The sequence below is a fragment of the Austrofundulus limnaeus genome, unplaced genomic scaffold, assembly GCF_001266775.1.
Source record: "Austrofundulus limnaeus strain Quisiro unplaced genomic scaffold, Austrofundulus_limnaeus-1.0 Scaffold22, whole genome shotgun sequence".
In the NCBI taxonomy this organism is placed as follows: domain Eukaryota; kingdom Metazoa; phylum Chordata; class Actinopteri; order Cyprinodontiformes; family Rivulidae; genus Austrofundulus; species Austrofundulus limnaeus.
This window is the reverse complement of record NW_013952424.1, coordinates 1,007,170-1,027,207: the sequence shown is the minus strand read 5'-3', so window position 1 is coordinate 1,027,207 and position 20,038 is coordinate 1,007,170. Positions and strand designations below refer to the sequence as shown.

The following is a 20,038-nucleotide window of genomic DNA, read 5'->3' as shown; positions in this document are numbered from 1 at the left end:
CCCCACCCCCGAAATAGACGAGACAGGAGCAGAAGATGGTTCTTAAAGAGACAGAGGCCAATTTCAAGGCATTGATATGTTGATATAAATGATGAGAAGATAAGTTCATTTCCTATTTAAACATGAAAACATCATTTTAATAACAACTAAAGCTGACATAGATACTTTATTATGGTATAGTATTTAAATGTATGCCTGAGAAACATAATATTGCCCCTTTAAGGCCCATCAGGCTGAGAGTGCTCGTGTCAAGTTGGCAGACAGTGTAGGCAGGTGAGTCTCCAAACGTCTCCTGATGTTTGCAGTTTATTGGTCCAAATCTGCCTTTCTTTTCTCTTTAAGTCCAGTAGATCCGCACGGACATGTAGTGACAAAGGGCAACAAAACAACATGCACAACCCAGAATACAATTTTGCAATCAGCACAAACAAAAATAGGCCATGATTCTTAAAAACCGGCTGCATAAAACACGACTGCACGGCTCACTGGTATATTTCAATGCTAAGCTATATGCTGTTTTAAGCGGTGTATGTGCTTTCCAATGTTTTCTTCTCTTTACAACACGTATTAATGTAAAGTACTGCTGTTAATCATGAAGGGCTGCACGGAGCGCTTCGTCACCAGTCCAGAGGAAGTGATGGATGTGATAGATGAGGGGAAGGCCAACCGTCACGTCGCTGTCACCAGTGAGTCGCTTCGTTGATCTTCCTGATGGTCCGACACTCATACTGTCAAATACTTCATGTTAAAATATTTCCACACGGGGAAAATAAATAAATAAATAAACATGGATCCAGACTCAAAAAGCTTCCTTCTGTTAGTGGAGATTAAAGAATTAAATGTTATTTTAAATACAGACTGTCATCACCTTTGTTCATTTTTCACCCTAGACATGAATGAGCACAGTTCTCGCAGTCACAGCATCTTCCTGATCAGCATCAAACAGGAAAACGTGGAGACGGAGCAGAAGCTGAGCGGGAAGCTGTATCTGGTTGACTTAGCTGGAAGTGAGAAGGTAAGAAAAAAAAAGAGCACAGTATTTGATGTTGATGGGATTTTGATACTAGATTTTCAATCTAAGATGTATTTTTAGATGATAGAAAAGCAGGTAAACAACTTTTGAACCACGTGCCTCATGCCACTGAACTGGATTCATGTTTTAGTGACAAAGGACTGAGGATATTTTGGGGATTAGTGTGTTTTCAGTTGGTTTTATTAAAAATTGCAAGAAGAACTAACCTAAAAATAATGCAACAACAGAAAAAAAAACCGTCAATCGCTAAAGTTAATTTAAGGTAATTACAGCATGACAAACATCATGAGTGGCTATAAAATAGTAAACATATTTTTAGTATACATTATATTTTACACATTTGTTTTCAAGGTTATTTTGAAGGGAATCTGAGCCAGTCTCTCTCTGGAGTGGCTGATACATTAGAGAGGCATCTTTCACATCTTTTTGCTCTTGGATAAAGTCTTCAGTCAGAAGCAGTAATGGAAAAATCTGGAATAGTGCGCCCTGAGAGCAGCAGAGGGCTGTATACTCTGGACAGATGCTGACGGCTCAGGTTTGTTGCTATTAAGTGCTGATGGTGCATCTGTAAGTTGTCTTGGGGGACAATGAAGTGGTTCATTTCTAGCAACATCTCATGTTTCGGTACAAAGTTTTGGCTCGACGTAAACAGAAAAATGTTTTTAAAAAAGGCTTTGATGGGACAGCTTACTCTCTGCTATAATTAAAATCCCTTTAATCTCGCTGTAATTGGATCCCGTGATGATTATGACCCTGAACGGATTGCCTTTCTTGTTAAAACGGACTCTCTGGGAGAAATTTTCATCAAATCTGACTGCATCTCTGTTTACTCTGTACAAAATAATTTAGCGTGTCTATAAATGTTATTCATGCAAATTTAAACAAAAACGTTGAATTTGTCTTTTAAAACAGGTTTATTTATTTATAACTTGTTTAATAACCTTAGTGTATTTTCTATTAAACAGTATTCTGTCTAATACACGTTTTGCATGTTTACTTCCTGCTCTTTGTAGCAGTTAACTGTAACTACTCAGTGCCAGTGAACCTAAGAATTTACAACCATGTGTTGCTTTCTTTTAATCAGTGCATTTATGCTTTAAATTACAATGAATAAATAGAAATTATCAATATAATGTTATTCAAACAAAAACAGATGTGTAAAATAATACAACAATAAAGCATTTTGTATATAAATAAAGATGGCTACTCTCTGATCCTCTCCATCTGTTCCGGTGGTTTGGACGCTGAGCCATGATTTTGTTTCCTTTAATGGAAGCAGGATCAGAGGATCTGAGTGACCTTCATCTACTAGAAGAACATCTGAGCAGCAATTCTGAAAGGAGGCCTTGTGATGCTTTTATAAACAAACAAAATAATTTAAATATCAAAGCAAAACTTAGCATTGAGGATGAGTGGTTTTAGGTGACTGTGCATGTTGTCTCCTTCCTCCTAAAGGCTCCTGATGCTGACTTATGTTTCTCTCTTGCTCAGAGAGATAAAAGGTTTATACCTTGTTAGTCGTCATCCCGTTTTCATGACACCCTTCCCCCGAGCCTTGGAAATTACACTTAAATAATGAAGTAAATTCTCTCATCTTTGTGTATTTGTGTCAGGTCAGTAAGACGGGAGCAGAGGGAGCAGTGCTGGATGAGGCCAAGAACATCAACAAGTCTCTGTCAGCGCTGGGGAATGTCATTTCAGCTTTGGCTGAAGGAACGGTACAGTGGGGGGAAAAAAAAGTTCTGCAGTCCTTTTAATCTGTCAGAAGCTGCCCGAGGCTGGCTTTCTTCGTTATTTGTCTTAAACAGAGAGCTCGTGCTTGTTATCAGAATGATGTGTCCTCGCTGCAGTGATTGAGCCAGAAGTGTTAGAGCAACGCAAATACAGTAGAGTTTAACATCGATTACATCACCAGTGCTGTAAATCCAGTCAGTGTCACAGAAAAAGCATTAGCCCTACTTAAAATAAATGCTTTGCTCTTAAATTTATTTAAATATCACAGCATTTATGTCTAATATTTTCAATGTTGTCTTACCTTGAGGTAAAATAGTTCAACATAAAAACAAAAAGAGGCTTAAAACTAATTCATGTCAAAAGGTCTTTAATCGTGTCACTGAGATTGCAAAGCGAACGGCAAAGATTAAGTAAGCTAGATGAAATATTAAAGGGTCCGTATTTTATTTAACACAGCTGTAATCTTTAACGTTTCGTGCATGAACATAAAATGAAAAAGATATGTAAAAATTTTAGCGCCAGGAGTGGAAAATTGGGACTTTTGACTCCCAGGTTGAACCAGTGACACATTAGTTGACTTTCTGCCCTTTTCATCAATAATTGTCTGCGCTGTGGCAGCTGGTAATATGATCCGTTTGACCCACATGCTGTGGTCCTCCGAAGCCCCATCATCATAATTAGAACATTTAACATCTCCTCTTATATAAAGCCCAGAGAACTCCTCATAAACCTAACGGAAAGGCTGACAGAATGTAAAAGCCTCACCGATGTGTTGGAAATATGCTGGTATTCATTCCTTATTCGCCGATCAAGGCCGCTCTCTTTATAAGTACATTTCAGAGGTTAAACTAATAATTCTGCCAATGATGTGGCAGAAATGGAGCAATCTTTTCTTTTATTCCTCTCCGCCGCTGCTAACGACGCAGGTTTCAAAGCGAGGCATGGTGGAGCAGTGATTCAGAAAGTCTTTGAGCCTTATAATCTTCTCCTCTGTCTTTTCTTGACGCCTTGATTTTTTTTTTCTCTTGCCATCTTGAAATCTCTTTCTTTTCCCTTTTTGCAGAAGTCCCATGTGCCGTACCGTGACAGCAAAATGACTCGCATCCTTCAGGACTCGCTTGGCGGGAACTGTCGCACCACCATGTTCATCTGTTGCTCCCCCTCCAGCTACAACGACACAGAGACCAAATCCACGCTGATGTTTGGCCAGCGGTAAGACGGATCTGTGTGGAAACTGCGACAAACGTCTCACTCAGCTGCTCCGGCTGGTTTACAATTACTCCGACCCACTCACAGCTGTGGTTTCACTTTCCAGCTTTCAGTGTTTCTTACTTAAAGGGATCCCTGATTAGTTGTAACATTAGACTTTATTTAATAAGCATATATTTTAACTGTAAAATAAAAACTGTAAAAATACTGTAGGCTGTTTAGTTTTTATGATTTTTGAACTAAAAGTTTAAAAATATATTACACGGACGGGGCCATTTTATTTACACGCAAAGCATGATAGGTCCTCAGTGCGAGGCTGCTAGCGAGCTATATCCACCCTGAAGGTTAATCTTGGACAATATCTGATGATCGACTCTTTTAAATGAAACCAGAGAGCGTTGACAGAGAGCATCGGGGCTAACGCTAAAGCTAACAGGCTAAGCTGAGGTTCTTCTTCCATGAAGCAGCTCTGTTGTCCTCCATCCATATTTTCAGTTACAAGCTGAGTCATTTCTACCTTCTCCTCTCTGTCAACGCTCTCTGGTTTCATTTAAAAGAGTCGATCGTCAGATATTGTCCAAGATTAACCTTCAGGGTGGATATAGCTCGCTCACACCGATGACCTAGTTGATGTCATCATTTACCCAGAATGCTTTGTGTGTAAATAAAATGGCCCCGTACATGTTAAAATATGTTTTTAAAAATTATAAAAACTAAACAGCCTACAGTATTTTTACAGTCTTTATTTTACAGTTAAAATATATGTTTGTCAAATAAAGTCTACCGTTACAACTAATCAGGGATCCCTTTAAAGAAACTCACAGACAGATGATAGTTTTGTTTCACTTGCTATGAATGTTGGACATGAACATCAAGTTACAAAATAAAGGGCATGACACATTTTAATCTTATTAGAGTTAACTGTTTGTGTTTGCGTTATTTGTAGATGTTTACAATGCAGCACATAAATGATGACAACCAATTTGCTCCACAAAAACATTGATGTTTGATTGTTCTGCTGTACAAACATTTCATCTAAAGTCTAATTTGATTAGAAATGTTCAGATTAGGGTATTTGTCTCACTGGTATCGGGAGTTTCTTGTTTAAGAACATTGTGTTCCTTCAGCGAAGTGTGAAATTAAGTAACAGACACTAAGCACTATAGCTTCATTACAATGAGTGCCTCTATTCAGCGGTGCTAAGAGCAGAATAAGATACTCCATCATCTTAGAATTTGTACAAACGTTGTGTTTCTGTATGATTCTTTTTCACAGTCTGGGGCTGCTGTGCCCTCCTCCTTTGTGCCGTCAAACTCTGTTTGCAGAAAAACCCAATTTGCATACCAATTAATGAGATGCAAGACCATTTTCAATGAGCAGCCAGAGCCTGAGCGCCCATCAGTTTCTCTGTTCCCCCTCACACTTGCCTCTTTTTGTCCCCCTCTCCTGTATCTTTTCTCGTCACCCTTCCTACCTTTCCATCCCGATCTGTCACGCTCGCTCCGTCTTCCCTCCTGCCGTCTCCCTCCAATTAGAGCCAAGACCATTAGAAACACCGTCACGGTGAATCTGGAGCTCACAGCAGAGCAGTGGAAGAAGAAGTACGAGAAGGAGAAGGAGAAGAACAGGTCGATGAAGGAGACAATCCAGCAACTTGAAGCTGAACTGACCTGCTGGAGGAACGGTAATGTGTGGCACTTACCCTGCCACTTTACATGCAATTATCATCTCCGTCCAGGATAGTGGCAGCTGTGCTAAATGTCAAGTCCAGTCCGGTTCAAACTCCTAGATATATCACTGTGAAACTGCACCGAATACAAAAAACATAAAAATAAATAAAAAAGGAAGCATGAAATGCCACGCACACTTTAGCCACAGTAATTTGTTTTCTCAGAATGTTGGAAAGCCACGGGGTCAGAGTGCAGTTTAAGCTGCAGTGCGGCGTCCCTGCAGCAGATGGGTGCCTTGCTTTTAGGTCAAACTGTTAGATTTTGTCTTCGCTAAGACTTAAACCCGTGAACAAGAGCCTTAAATGTTAACACATCGCTGCCCTCAGTTCTTGATCTCTAGACGGTCAGTTAAAATGGCAAAAAGTGATTTTTCCCTCCGCTCGGTTTGAAGAAATAAAAAAACAGAGCTGTTTTGTGTTACTGTAACAAACACATTACACATTTTTTATCTCTTCATTTATTTATGTGTTTACACATAGCCTGAGGATCCACGAGTAAAAAGTAAAAAACTAAGAATATTACTGATACTATTGAAAGATATAGTGCAGTGCTTGTCAGTAAAAACCTGTGTCAAACAGTTCATTCAAACCACAGTGCACCCCGCCCCCCAGTCCTTTTTTATGGGTGACGTTTTCTAAGAGAAATGAATTTTTCAGCAGCCTGCAGACATTACTTTTCATTCCACATCGATGCAGACTTTACCTTCTTTGATCCAATCTGAAAACCTGTCAGCAGAGATATACAGTAGGAGGAAAAGGCAGCCAAACGGACTAACTGGACTTGTGCCCAAAACACATAAATACTGCTTTCCTTCTATCTATATGTGTTTTTTTTATATCAGACTTTTGTATAATCCACTTTGTATAATTGGATTTCCCATCTCATACTGACAAAAAGTCAGCATGTCAGAATTTATGTTCTGTGAATCTTCATGTTTTATCACACCAGCGAGGGTGCTTCACATGTAAAGAAAAGTCATTACATAAAGTGGTTTTGTCACACGTCAGCTCACAGACCGAGTGCTCACGAGAAACAAGTGTTACTTTTTACTAATTCACTCTCATGCACTTAGATCTGTTTTCATCTGCTGGACCGTTCAAATGTCAGGACGCTCAGTGGCTGTGATCAGTTGACATTCAAATCATGAATCAAAATTGCCCTTTGTTTCCCTTGAAGACAGATCCCTCAACAACTGACCTGAATGTAAATGCCCAGTAAGCGCACCTTTTATTGAGAGTCCATCAGTAGAAATCTTTTTATTTTTTCATTGCACAAGCCTGTTTCCCAACTCCAGCCTTTCTTTTCCTCTGTTGTGCTCAGATTTTTATGCTTTTCCTTCCTTGGCAGATCAATTTGATGGCATCCTCGCCCCAGTTTCCCCCCTCGCTCGTCTCTCCATCGCAGTCCATCTCAGAAAATCCCCGAGGTGGACGCTGTTGACCTCCATCCTGTTTTACATTACCGAGCTCTTTAGTCAAGTCTGGCCCCAAAGTAAATAACCGTCTCGTGTAGAGATTCCTGCTCGATGGGTATTTTTATGCTCTCCAAGGCAGATCCTCTGCCAAAGAGCAGAGAGGATTTATATTTATTTGAATTCATTTTCATGCAACACAAGGAGCACTTTATAAAATGGGAAACAAGTATTAAGTGAGCCTATTCAGTCTAAATCAATTCATCTCAGTTCAGTGTCATTATAAGTTTCTAAAATCGATTTGTAAACCAGTTTAGCTGAGCTAAAGAAACCAACAGATTGCATCATCGCTTTGATTTGAGTCACTGTAAAAACATAAGCTTCCTAAAGGGTGAGCTGTAAGATGTAAAATTAAAAAACAGAAAGGAGTGCGACTTCATGAAGCTGTGTATAAATAGCTCTCCACTTCAAGTCCGCTAAAATGCTCAAAGTGACAGGAGCTAAACCGGCTTGCTTCAGACAGCCAGGGGCTGCAGAAATGACGAGGATCTGGACTGTGAATCACAAAACGTCACTCAGAACAGGACAGAAATATACAGCTGGAAAGTTGGTCCCCTTTTACCAACATAAATAATACAAACCTACTGACTTTAGACTCCACTGGAGGTTTTTATTGACGTGGACTTATCCTGCGGGTCCCAATTTAGAGATAATCTAAATTCTTCCGGTGTTAATATGGTACTTGAACTCTGAAAATTGCAGTCCCCCATATCTTATTAAAGTGTTCACGTCCCTATATTTAGAGACAAATCATAAACCTTTTTTTAATGCTGATTAAGTGAGAAAAGCTTTAAAAAAATCTAATCTAGAGTCACTACCCAGGCCAACTTCTTTTTAATGTGCTTTTTATGCCATTTTATTTTCAAACCACAACATAAGACTTCTTAGGGAAGCGCTACAAAGAATCATTATAGTTTTTCTGTAAACAAGTACGTTTGTACATTCTTACAGTGATCAGCTAGATTTTAAAAGCTCACATTAAAACATTTAACTATAGAGTTCTGCATTAATGAATGCTCACAGTGTTGGAAAAGATGCCTGTCTCAGACCTGATCATTAAAGGCATTAAAGAGTAAGTAAAGGACATGTGAAGTTAAAACTATAATCCTGTTTCACGCAACAATCCTTGGAGATGCATTTGCTTAAGTCAAGGGCAACACGTTGACAGAAAATTTCATTTAATTTCTGTTTGTTTTTTTAGGTGAGAATATTGCCGTGCTGGGGCACCTGAGTGAAGAATCAGAGGACACCCCCTTCGCTTCTCCAGATTCTGAGGAGTTGCCCCTTGATTTGAGCCCCTGCACCCCGTGCACCCCCTGCAGCCCCTGCTCCATCGCCTCCTCCATCGTGGTCCACATCTCCGAGGAAGAGCGGCACAAGTACGAGGAGGAGATCCGCAAGCTTTACAAACAGCTGGATGAGAAGGTGACGACTGTAAATGAATGTGGAGCTGATTGCGCACCACGGCTGGGATTTCAGTTGCAGCAGCGTGCACACATGAATACAAAGAGTTTATTAAACATGTATTATTCATGGCATCTTTTAGTAAGAGACTAATGTTACTGTAGCACTCCTTAGGAAGGGATATCACCAGGGAAAGAGCTGTTTCACTTTGACACAACAACACTTTATTATATTTAATATGTTATCATCTTTGAATGCAATTATTGAACTATATTGTTGCAATTACAGCGGTTTTATCATTTGACTTTTAATTGTAAAGATGCGGAAACAGCATGTATACAATACTTTTTTGTATTCCTGAGTATAATATAAATCAAAACAATCCTGTTTTATTAAATAAAAGTCTAGGTGTGAGTGTGCATCATAAAGACAGTTTTATTTGGTGCAGTTTTTTTTTACATACATTTATACTGGGGGTGCAAATCAGCAGCTTTATCATGATAGTACAGGGCTATACAACCGGCGGCCCATGGGCCACATCTGGCCCTTGGGTGACTTCCATCTGGCCCACCCCAAACTTAAAAAAATAAAATGAAATGCAAATAACATTTTTACTTAATTTAATATAAAAATAGATTTCAAATCAATTGTAAATTAAAAAATATTTCAATACGACAAAATAAACAAATTTAGAAGGTAAAAGATAATACTTGTTCAGTTACATGCTACCTTTAATGGGCAATCTTCTCCCAACACACACACACGCACAGTAAAAAATAAATATAATACAAATTTTATATATATATATATAATGTACAGCCTCAAGCTGTTGGCTCTGAAGAACCACGTCCCCCCAGATCATTACAGTTGAACAGCCCGTCGATAGTATATTATATTGATTTGTTTGGATGACGATGTGATCACAAATCACAAAGTTTGTCACAATACAATTTTGATTCAGTTCAGTTCACGTCTGCACTCAATATGATGCAATATCATGTGCCCATCTAACCAAATCATTTAAGGTTGTAAGGACACATGGTATGGATCCACATCAGGCATATGACAACAATATGGATCAATATTTTCATTTTGCTTTGATGTAACTGAATCTAATCATTTAACCTATATATTGATTGATGTGTTGTTATGTGACACCTTTTATACTGTAATTATGTTAGATGTTACACAAAGCATTTCTTGTCTGCTTTTTATTGGCTTACACATGACTTTTCTAAAGACAAGCAGTGATCATGTTTTTAGTTATATTTTTTGTGTGAGAGTGTTTGTAGCAACACATCTCATCATGAACCACATTTTGTTTCTCTTCTTGTAATCAAAGCATCAAATGATGCGTGTGGATTTTAGCATAACCTCACCTGAAACGTACGGATCAGGCTCTAAACTCTGATGTGTTGATCTGATTAAAACCAGTGTTTATACAGCATCTTAATGTGTGTGTTCCACTGAAGGATGATGAGATCAACCACCAGAGCCAGATGGTGGAGAAGCTGAAGGAGCAGATGCTTGACCAGGAGGAGGTAAAAGATCTTGGTTTTACATCCTTTCATCAGTTTGGTTAAATGGCTCACAGTGGGCTGCGGTTCCTGTAAATGTGCCAGCAGTAAATAGAAGTCAGCTGTAGGAGGTTTACTGTCCTGCCCTTCAGATGAATGCGACGGGGGAAAAAAAAACTCTTTTCAGGTGCCAAAGAAGCCTCTGAGTAAATTTATTGGTCGTCGCTCGTTTGAAAGTGCATTTACGTTAAAAGCTGTTTAAAAAACACTATATTTCAGTCGCTGCTTTGGCACGACTTGTTCAAAGAGGAATCAATGATGGAAAGAAAAAAAAAGAACTAAATGATGTACCTGTGATTGTTTATTTCTTCTTTTCTTTTCGGCATCATAACTCATTGGTTGCGAAGCAAACAATCAAATATTCTCTTGTGATTTAATACATTTAGGATTAAGGAGAAATGGTTAAGACCACTTTATTAGCCAAGCGAGCGACAAATTTATTCGATGCTTACGGGGAAAACGGCGCTTTAATGACTCAATAAAAAGGTAATAACAGAAGTGTTTTAAAGGAAGTATTCATCACAGAAATGACACAGACACAAAAATGGGTTTTGGCATGTATTGAAGCTGCAAAACAGGAGTTTACATGTGCTAAATTTGTCCATTTGTATCCCATAATGCTCCTGCTGTGGGTTGGGCTGACATTATCGTAGCCAGACCACAGATTGTGTCTTGTTGCGAACATTTGTTCAAGTGAACCTCAGTGAGCTGCAGCAGGAGAGCTAATACAGTGGAAGCAAAATAAAATCTGCTGTTAACACAGCTTTTGATTTTCTATGATAAATATTTAAAAATGTTTTGCTTGTTTTGTTAGCATCCGTGTTGTGCTCTCTGTAGGAGATCATTATTGAAACATTTTCCTCTGGAAACATAAAAGGTGCTCCTTTACAGTTGACTTTTTGCTCCATCTCTTTGTACCAAATCGTTTTGTTTACAGCTTTTGTATTCAGCTGAATCTGTTGTTTATTCCCCCCAGCTTTTAGCATCATCCAGGGGAGACAGCGAGCGGGTGCAGTCAGAGCTCTGCAGGCTGCAGACAGAAAATGAATCTGCTAAAGCTGAGGTGAAGGAGGTACTTCAGGCGCTGGAGGAGTTGGCGCTAAACTACGACCAGAAGAGCCTGGAGGTCGAGGAGAAAAGCATCCAGAACAAGCTCCTGGCTGAGGAACTCACAAAAAAGATGGTGAGTCCGACTTTCAAAGGGCTTGCTGTGATTGTGTCTCACAGCAAAGCTTCATAAATTGCACACTGAAGTAGATTTAGTGAAAAGGGAGGAGATTTGCAGGAGGATTTGTAGAAAAGAAATTAAATGCATTTGTTGTAAGCTTCTTGTTGAAAACAAAATATTAGAATTACTTACTGTGAAAGTATTTTGAGCAGTGAATCTTTACTGAAACCTAATGAAGCTGAAACTAATTACTAAAAAAGCTAAGCTGAAGCGAATATTAACAAACCAGAAATTAGCAGAACTAAAAGCTAAAACTAGCAAAGCTAAAATGAATAAGCAGAAAAACTGTAGCTAAAAGACACAATTTATTTACTGTTCTTTAACCAGGGAAATCCTGAGATGTCTTTTTCAAGGGAGGCCTGGGCCTGAAGACAATCTAGTGTACATATTTTTTTGCTGTGGGGGTAACCAGAGTATTCGGGGAAAACCCACGCAAGCACAAGGAGAACATGCAAACTCCAACCCCAGTCTGAACCGGGGATCAAACCCAGGACCTTCCTGCTGTGCGGCATCAGTGCTAACCACTGATCCATCATGCTGCCCAAATCTGCAAACTTGTATCTACTTAAAATCATTAATCGCAAAACCAAAGTTAAATGCTACAATTAGCAAAACAGTAGCTAAATGGAACATAAGGAATTGAAAATAATGCATTTCTGTAGAGAAAAACTTTAAAAATAAAGCCCAATATTTAAAAAATAAGTAACTAAAACCTAGCACCGTTTTCCTGAATGAGCTGAAAGTTTTGGTATGATTAAAACAACTCAAAGTATTCAGAAGTAGTCTGATTGCAAAAATGTTACATTAAAACCAAAGCATTAAAGAGCTTTTGTTCGCACTCATACACTGATAAGCAGTGGTGAGCACAGTTCCCCTAAATCACTAAAGCACTAATAGGGGGACTAATTTCCTGAATAGCGCTTTAGGGATTTTGCTAATTTTAAAATGTATTACTGGATTAGCACTTGCTAAATTTATAGGTTAAATTTACAAGCACTAACTGAGGTCTATAAATGTTATTAATCAACGTTAATGTTAACAGCTGATGGTGAAAGCTGTTGCATATTTTGTTCATTTGTGTCACTTATCCATTAGTTGACAATATATTAACAATAAATGAACACAAATACAGCTGAGGAATGTCAGTGATAAGTCTTAAGAGAGCAACATGTGACTCGTGTTGTCTGTTGAAGAATGTTCATGGGTTGACTGGGTTATTTTAGTGCTTTAGAATTAGCATTTGCTAAACTTTTCAGTGCGTTAGTGCTTTAGAATTAGGGGACCTGTATATCTGAGTTAGTGATTTAGGGCTAGTGGAACTAATTTTTACATTAGTGCTGCCCACAACTGCAGATTGATAAGCACATTGATAAGCACTGAGGTACAGAACGGCTTCTAAATTCACTTGGACATGAGGACGACCCCCCCAACCCATATGGGCCGAGCCCCTTGTGGGGAGGTCGACTCAGCGTTCACACAATCAGATTTACTGAAGAATCTAGATTTAATTCAATCATCCATACATTTATTACATGCTGCATCCCGTTCAGGGTTATGGGGATCTGGTGCCGACGTTCGACAGCACAAATGAAACAGACAATCATTCACTTCCTCGTTTACACCCACTGACTTTTGAGAGTAGCTAATAAACCCAACATGCGTGTGTTTGGTTGGTGAGAAAACCCCATGTGTGCATGGGAAGAGCACATGGAAAGCTCCAGCTGGGAGTCAAATCTGTGGCCTTGTTGCTGCAATGCAACAGCACTGAACATTTATTCCACTGAGAAGTCCTATAAGAGATACATTTTTACAAACGGTTCTGCCAGCAGCTGTGGACTGATTGGTGTTAAGCAATAAAAACAAAAAAATACTTTGAGAGGTGGCAGCAATCCCAACAGTCAGAAGAGGCTGTAAGAGGATCCAGCTCACTTGACTCTACTTGACACGTTTAGATGATGTAGTTAATAAAGTCTTATTAGTAGTCTGATCCATGTTACGACTTTTTACAGAGTAACCAGCTGCTGCAAATGTACCGTGGAGGTAGATTAAACTGGAAGTAATGCTGACTCAGAAACTGATTAAAGGAGCGGACAATTAAACTACTTACTGCGCTCTTCAATTTGCTGAACTCAGCCGACCCCGGATTTCTTCCCCATCGTTTCACTCAACAGCTCTTCTTCTCTTTGAGTCCGTTCCGCCCGCACTTCTCACCTGACAGGATCTTCCTCAGCGGCGCCATCTGGCACGTTGACAAAATGAGAAACAAAATACAAACAAGAATCCAATATGAGTCGATACAAGAAAAGTGATGGAGCAATAATCGCATTACTGCAGCTTCACGGGGCTTTTCCTGCAGCTTCATCCTTTATCATTGTAACCTCTTTTTTTTCACTTTCTGCATTCCAGTGGTTGTGATTGGTGTTGTACTTTTCACTTTTTTATATATATATCTACAGTAGAAATGTTGCAGCACTCTCTCAGAGAAAAACAGTGCATTGAAGTCCATTCATCAATGGACTGTCTTCTCTGTGTTCTTCTCTTTTATTTTCAGTAACTCCTCTCGTCTTCAGCAGGAAGCTGTGCCATCACTCACTGTCACTGTCATTCGTCTGCTCCTTCTAGCACCTTCTACCATCCATCTGGCCTCTCAAACCCCAGTTTTTAATCATTTTGATTAACAGCGTTCATCATTTCAACTGTCTTCTCTGGAATACGTCTTCATAAATTTTCTTGATCAAAAATAAACATTTTACTGACCTTACACTGCCAGCCTTTTTACTTTAAAGAAATTAATTGAAGCTGATATATTGCTGTTGCTTTTAAGTTAACTGGAGAAGTTGCATAAAACAGATATGTAACAGAGCTTTAAGATAATGAAAAATAGGTAAATGAAATGAGAAACTACAGTTGTTTGGTGATATTTTTGTACTTTATGTTAATAAAGGATATGATGGGTTGTTTATTACTTGCACATTCCTTTCATCTGTGATTGATCCTCTTTCTTCTCTCAGTCCCTCTTTTTTTTGCCTCGTTTTCTCCTCAAACAGACTCACCTCATGGCTTTAGAAGCAGAGCTGTCTCGTATCCAGGAGGTGAGCAGCCACCAAAGGAAACGCATTGCTGAAGTTCTGAACGTGCTCATGAGGGACCTGCGAGAGTTCAGCACCATAGTTGGAAACAGAGAAATCAAGCTGGTAAGTAAGGAAAAGAAACAGATTCAGAGTCACTATACATTATAGTGTACAGTAACAAAGTACATTTACTTTTTTACACTAGGTTGAGGATCGGTAATTTTAAGTATCTTTTTAAAAAACTTTTACTAGTATTTTGTTACATTCAAAAACATAATATATGTGACCCATCACATCAAACGAGGATTAAGTCTAAAAGTGGTATTTAGAGAAATAGGCAAATATACTGTTTTGATTAAAATGTTAACAAAAATTGCATTTTGTCAAAATATAATGAATAAATGCCTTATCAATGTATCATTTGAATGAAATGTCTGAAATATGATCATAAAACTAAATTTTGAAGCACTTTTTTGAGCAGTAGCAACAAAAAACCTGATTATGAGGAAAAAATGCCATAAATTTTGAGATTTTACCTCTGAGCTAGCAAAGTTTTGTTTCTTTCCAGCTGGGAAATBTCAATATTCAAATAWARTTTGAGGTTTCCTCTTTATAATACATCAAAAATTCCTCATTAAAATTACATAAAATTAGGATTCAGTCCAAATATTTATGTAATATTGTAACCATCAAGACAAATTAAGTCATTTATATGGATTTACTTATGATATCAGAATGATCCAGGTGTCAAAATGTTGCTTTTAAAGCCAAGAATCTGAAAATGTAATTAGGTCATTTTGACCAAATTTGACTTAATCCTCATTTCGATGTGATGGGTCACATATATACTTCCACAGCTTTACTTCAAGATTTAACACCTTATGTTAAAAATTTAAATATGACCGAAACTCACCATGAAAGGAGTTTTATGTGCTCTAAAAACTCAAGTATTGAATTTACTTAACCAAGTTATGTCAACTGGTTCCACTAAACTGAGCAAATTCAGCAATTTACACATTTTTCTTAAAGAAAATGTACAGATTGCTTTATATTTACTCAAATTGTCTTAGTGGAACCAGTTGACATAACTTGGTTAAGTAAATTCAATACTTCATTTTTTTAGAGTGTGTGTACTTTTACTTTCCGAATCACTGTGAGCAGTTTTATGACTTTTACTTAGTACTTTCCTATGCGTGAAAATTTTGATGTTAAGGTATTTTTACTTTTACTTTATTTTTGCCAAGTACTTTATACACATCTGAGGTTATAGAAGCAAAATCTTTAGAATTTTTCCTTTTTTGTCTTCCTTGTAAAGTTTTTATTGTAATTCTCCAAAATAGTTTACAGTCATTTACTTTAACATCATTTATTTATATATTTAAGTTGATGTGTATGTTTCTTTCATCTTCCACAGCTCATTTTAAAACAGCTGAATCGCGGCCTCTGCTACACCTACACTTGAACAATTTACCAAAAAGTTGTTGGATTTCCCTCTTTTCCTGGCCGTCTTTAACCCGTCGCCGCTCAATCTTGATGAAACATTGACTCTTTGATTATTCTCTCCTCCTCTCTACCTCCTTCCTCTGCAGCCCCTGGAGATCAGCGGTGCGATAGAGGAGGAGTTCACAGTGGCCCGCCTCTACATCAGCAAGATAAAGTCAGAGGTGAAGTCGATGGTGAAGCGCTGCCGCCACTTGGAGAACCTCCAACTGGAGTGCCAGCGCAAGATGGAGGAGACGAGCAGGGAGCTGTCTTCGTGTCACCTCCTTGTGGCACAGGTGAGGTTTGAGACTGATGGATTGGCTGCTGTTGGTTCTGGGAAAAGGAGGTGGATGTGTACAGTAGTATTTGTCAAATACTAATGGATTGAACACAAAAAATACTGGGGAGAAAAAAAAAATTCTGTAGCAGCTCAGGGAGATGCTAGTGGAAAAACAAAAAGTCTTAATTATCCCACAAATATCCGTTTAGCACTTGTCTTTATCAGTTTATGATGTTTCAAAGTTCTTTAGTGATGCAAACTGATCTGATAAAATGTGTTTGTGGAGATTTTCAGCTTCTTCTGCTTAAAAAAACAATCTGTGCACACTCTTTTGATTCTTAATATATGATGTGTTTTATATTCTGTCTGTCTGTATGGTTGCCTGAGGCAATCATAATGTAAATTACACTATCTTCTGTGTTTAAACTGAATTCCCAATGGCTGAAAATCATGAATATTTAACGTAAAAACCACATTCTTTCAGCTTAGGAAAAAAAAGTTCCTTATCTTTGGCGTAGTGATCTCCCGGGTGGAGGCTTTTGCTCATCCTACACTGTCTGCATCCCTGATGTTGTGGCTTTCAGCACGAGGCAAAGATCCGCTCTCTGACGGCGTACATGCACAACGTGGAGCTGAAGAAGAGGCAGCTGGAGGACAGCTACGACTCCGTGACCGAGGAGCTGGCCAAACTACAAGCTCAAGGTACGGCTGGGTAATAACTGAGGCCCAACAGCATCTCAGTTACTGCAGTTAGTCTGGGCAGCAAAAACACAGCCATTATAAAAATAAAGTTATTTCAAATGTAAATTAAAACAGAATGCAATGATTTGCAAATCTCATTAACCACATTTAATTTACATTGGATCTTAATACACTTATTATACATTTAAAGTAAAAAAAACTGAACCATTCACAGAAAAAAAGAGGTAATTTTGCATTTGATGGCAGCAACACATGTTTCCATCTCCACTTTTTTCTCCACTTTTTCACTCTGTAAATATTTAGGAACTGAGGCGACTAGTTGCAGGAAGTGATTGTTGTCCCATTCTTGTCTGATCTAGAAGTTTAGATAGAGTTGTCTTTGCTGATTTTTTTTATTTTTTCTGAATGGGAGCATATGCTTTTCTAAAACCTGAATATATTGTTCTCCATTGAAGGTAATTTTCCAAATGTGTGCACTTCCTATGCCATAGGCACTAATGCACCCCCGTACCATCAGAGAAGCAGACTTTTGAGCAGCATGCTCTTTCAATCAATCAATCAATCAATCTTTATTCCAGACACAAAAAAGGTCCATAGTAGAAAAAAAAGGTAAAAACAAAATAAGAGAAAGAATAAAAATAAACATGACATATTCACTGTCACAAATAAATGATGACGCCAATGTTTCCACAATCTTGAGAAAAATCTCACTGTACTAAAAACAGGATTTACTAAAATTGCAATTACATTATTGCATGACACAGATAACCTAGACATGCATTGATACATGAGGTTCCTGAGCACAGCTGCGCATGTGGGGACAGCATTATGTACAAACATGTGGCTAGCACTGCTCCATCTAGGCACTCTGAGTAGTAGCCTCATGCCATCATTGTATGCCACATAAAGTTTCTGCAGGSTACTTTTTTTGTATCTTCGCCACAGATGGGCCGTGTAAAGTGAAGTGCAAAAAGCTTTAAAAAGAGCTATCTTCACGGAGGATGAGCACATACCAAACTTTCTGATCAGAATATTAGCCTGTGCATACATCATACAGTACTGTCTACAGATGTCACGATCATCAGACAGGTCATCAGTTATATAGTGTCCCAAATATTTAATTTCATTGCAAATATTGAGGACAATGCCAGATAAAGAGAAKTCAGGGGTTATCAGATGCTTATCTGCTCTACTTCTAACAATCATAACATTGCTTTTCTTAGTGTTATACTTGATGTCAAAGTCATAACCATACTGGGAACAGACTCTTAGTAATTGTTGAAGGCCAGCACTATATGGGCATAAGATTACTAAATCATCTGCATACATTATGTGATTGATTATGCGGTCACCAACTACACAGCCTGTTTTACAGCAATTCAGGCGCTTTGATAGTTCATCCATGTAGATGTTAAAAAGGTAAGGGGACAGTAAACTTCCCTGCCTTACTCCGTTACCAACATTAAATGAATCAGACATTGTGTTACCCCAGTTAACATACATCGATTGATGACCATACCAGTAGACAAGAATTCTAATTAGATATTTGGGCACACCTCTGCTTTCTAACTTACAGAACAGTTTTTGGTGATTCTTTATTATGGAGGACATAGCTTTTGTGATTTCTAGGAGGACTTAAATATTTTTTTGCCTCAGTTCATTTTAAAAAAGCTTTGGTGCAGAGAAGAAAATAGTGTTTTGCAACTGGCTTGTTCTTTGCGTGTTAGAGCTTTAAATATAGCCCTTTGTTGCTCATGTCTCACGTGTTTTGAGACGTGTAGAACAAAAATCAAAATTGCTCTTTTTAAGTTTCAAACAATGTCCCATTTTCAACATTTATATGCTTACTAGATTCAACTGTGAATAAAATATGAGTTTATGAAATTTTCAAATCATTGTAATCAGTTTATATTTAAATTTTACACACGGCCTCGACTGTTGTTGTATAACGTACTACAAAGAGGTGCACTCTAATAACTGACTAGCAAAGCTTTGAGCCAAATGCAAATATTGGAAGGCTGAATGGTTAGGGGCTATTAACCTGCTTTTTCACCACCATAGCTCAGCGGGATACTCATCTGTGTGTATGTGAGGGCTATGAATATTTACAGAAATTCTTGTTAAAAGGCAGACAATAAATTCCTGCTGGATGAATGATATATTCAACCTAATGGTATTATTAAGTAGAGCATCACCCACCTGCAAATTAGTTGTATTTACCTCTAGAATAACAAATCGTCCATCTAAATGTTTCACTTCAGCCTGCTAATGCTTTGTTTCTGTTTGAGGCAACCGACTGACTGAAAGCCACAATCTACAAATCTGCTAACAAGACAGAGACGTTCTGAGACAGAGAACAGTTTGTTGTCGTGTCAAGATATCTCAATCATTTATTTATTTATTTATTTTTGAACAACTTTTTACACAATCTCGCATTCTATTTTTGTGTTACCCCCAAAATAGTATTTGTGTTTCCTCTGGCCTATGAAAAGACAATAAGCTGCTGCTGCCTGAATACAGATGGAGACAAATGCATTTAAAGAGTTGCTTCATTAACTTTCTCACTGGCTGCTGCCCAGGCTGAAAGTGTCTGTCGTTATGACTGTTGATGTGCAGCGGTGCAGCAGTTATTGTCTCTGTAGCCATGTGCATTTCCTTTTTAGTGTTTAACTCTATAAACATGCTGTGGCTGTGTTTGGGCAGGGATGGTGAGGCTCATTGAGCTTGTTGTATTCCTCAACTCATTTTGGAAGCCCTATCTAGCTGAATGTTGGCTATTTGTGTGCATGGACTGTGGACAGGCTGCAGAAATCAGACTCTGAGTGTTTAGCACAAAGGCATCACGAAAAGTTATATAATGTTTAGAACTGTCACAGCGTCTGATTGTTTCTTGTTACTGGAAGGGTATAATTGGTCTGGATTAACAAATTGTTCATTATCTTGACTGTAAACGATGCAAGAAGTGAATGAAAAACATATTTCCAAAAATACAATTATCAAAAAGTTCTAGACTAGAGGATGACAAGCTTCTGAAATATGAGTCAGGGTTTTTTAAATACAAAATCTCCAGTCCAATCAGAGCTTTTATTGCATAAACTTCAAAATAAAGGTAAACTG

At 38.2% G+C, this 20,038-nt stretch overlaps 1 protein-coding gene across 1 annotated transcript in view; it reads left to right on the top strand.

Moving 5' to 3' along the window:
• kif5ab (kinesin family member 5A, b) overlaps window positions 1–20,038 on the top strand; it is a gene marked incomplete in the record, with an annotated part of 78,129 nt that overhangs the window by 34,768 nt on the left and 23,323 nt on the right. Inside the window, 11 exon segments of the mRNA XM_014004150.1 lie at window positions 599–686; window positions 891–1,015; window positions 2,647–2,751; window positions 3,831–3,979; window positions 5,512–5,660; window positions 8,379–8,602; window positions 10,054–10,122; window positions 11,135–11,341; window positions 14,434–14,580; window positions 16,047–16,235; window positions 16,804–16,921. Coding sequence (XP_013859604.1) covers window positions 599–686; window positions 891–1,015; window positions 2,647–2,751; window positions 3,831–3,979; window positions 5,512–5,660; window positions 8,379–8,602; window positions 10,054–10,122; window positions 11,135–11,341; window positions 14,434–14,580; window positions 16,047–16,235; window positions 16,804–16,921 — 1,570 coding nt within the window.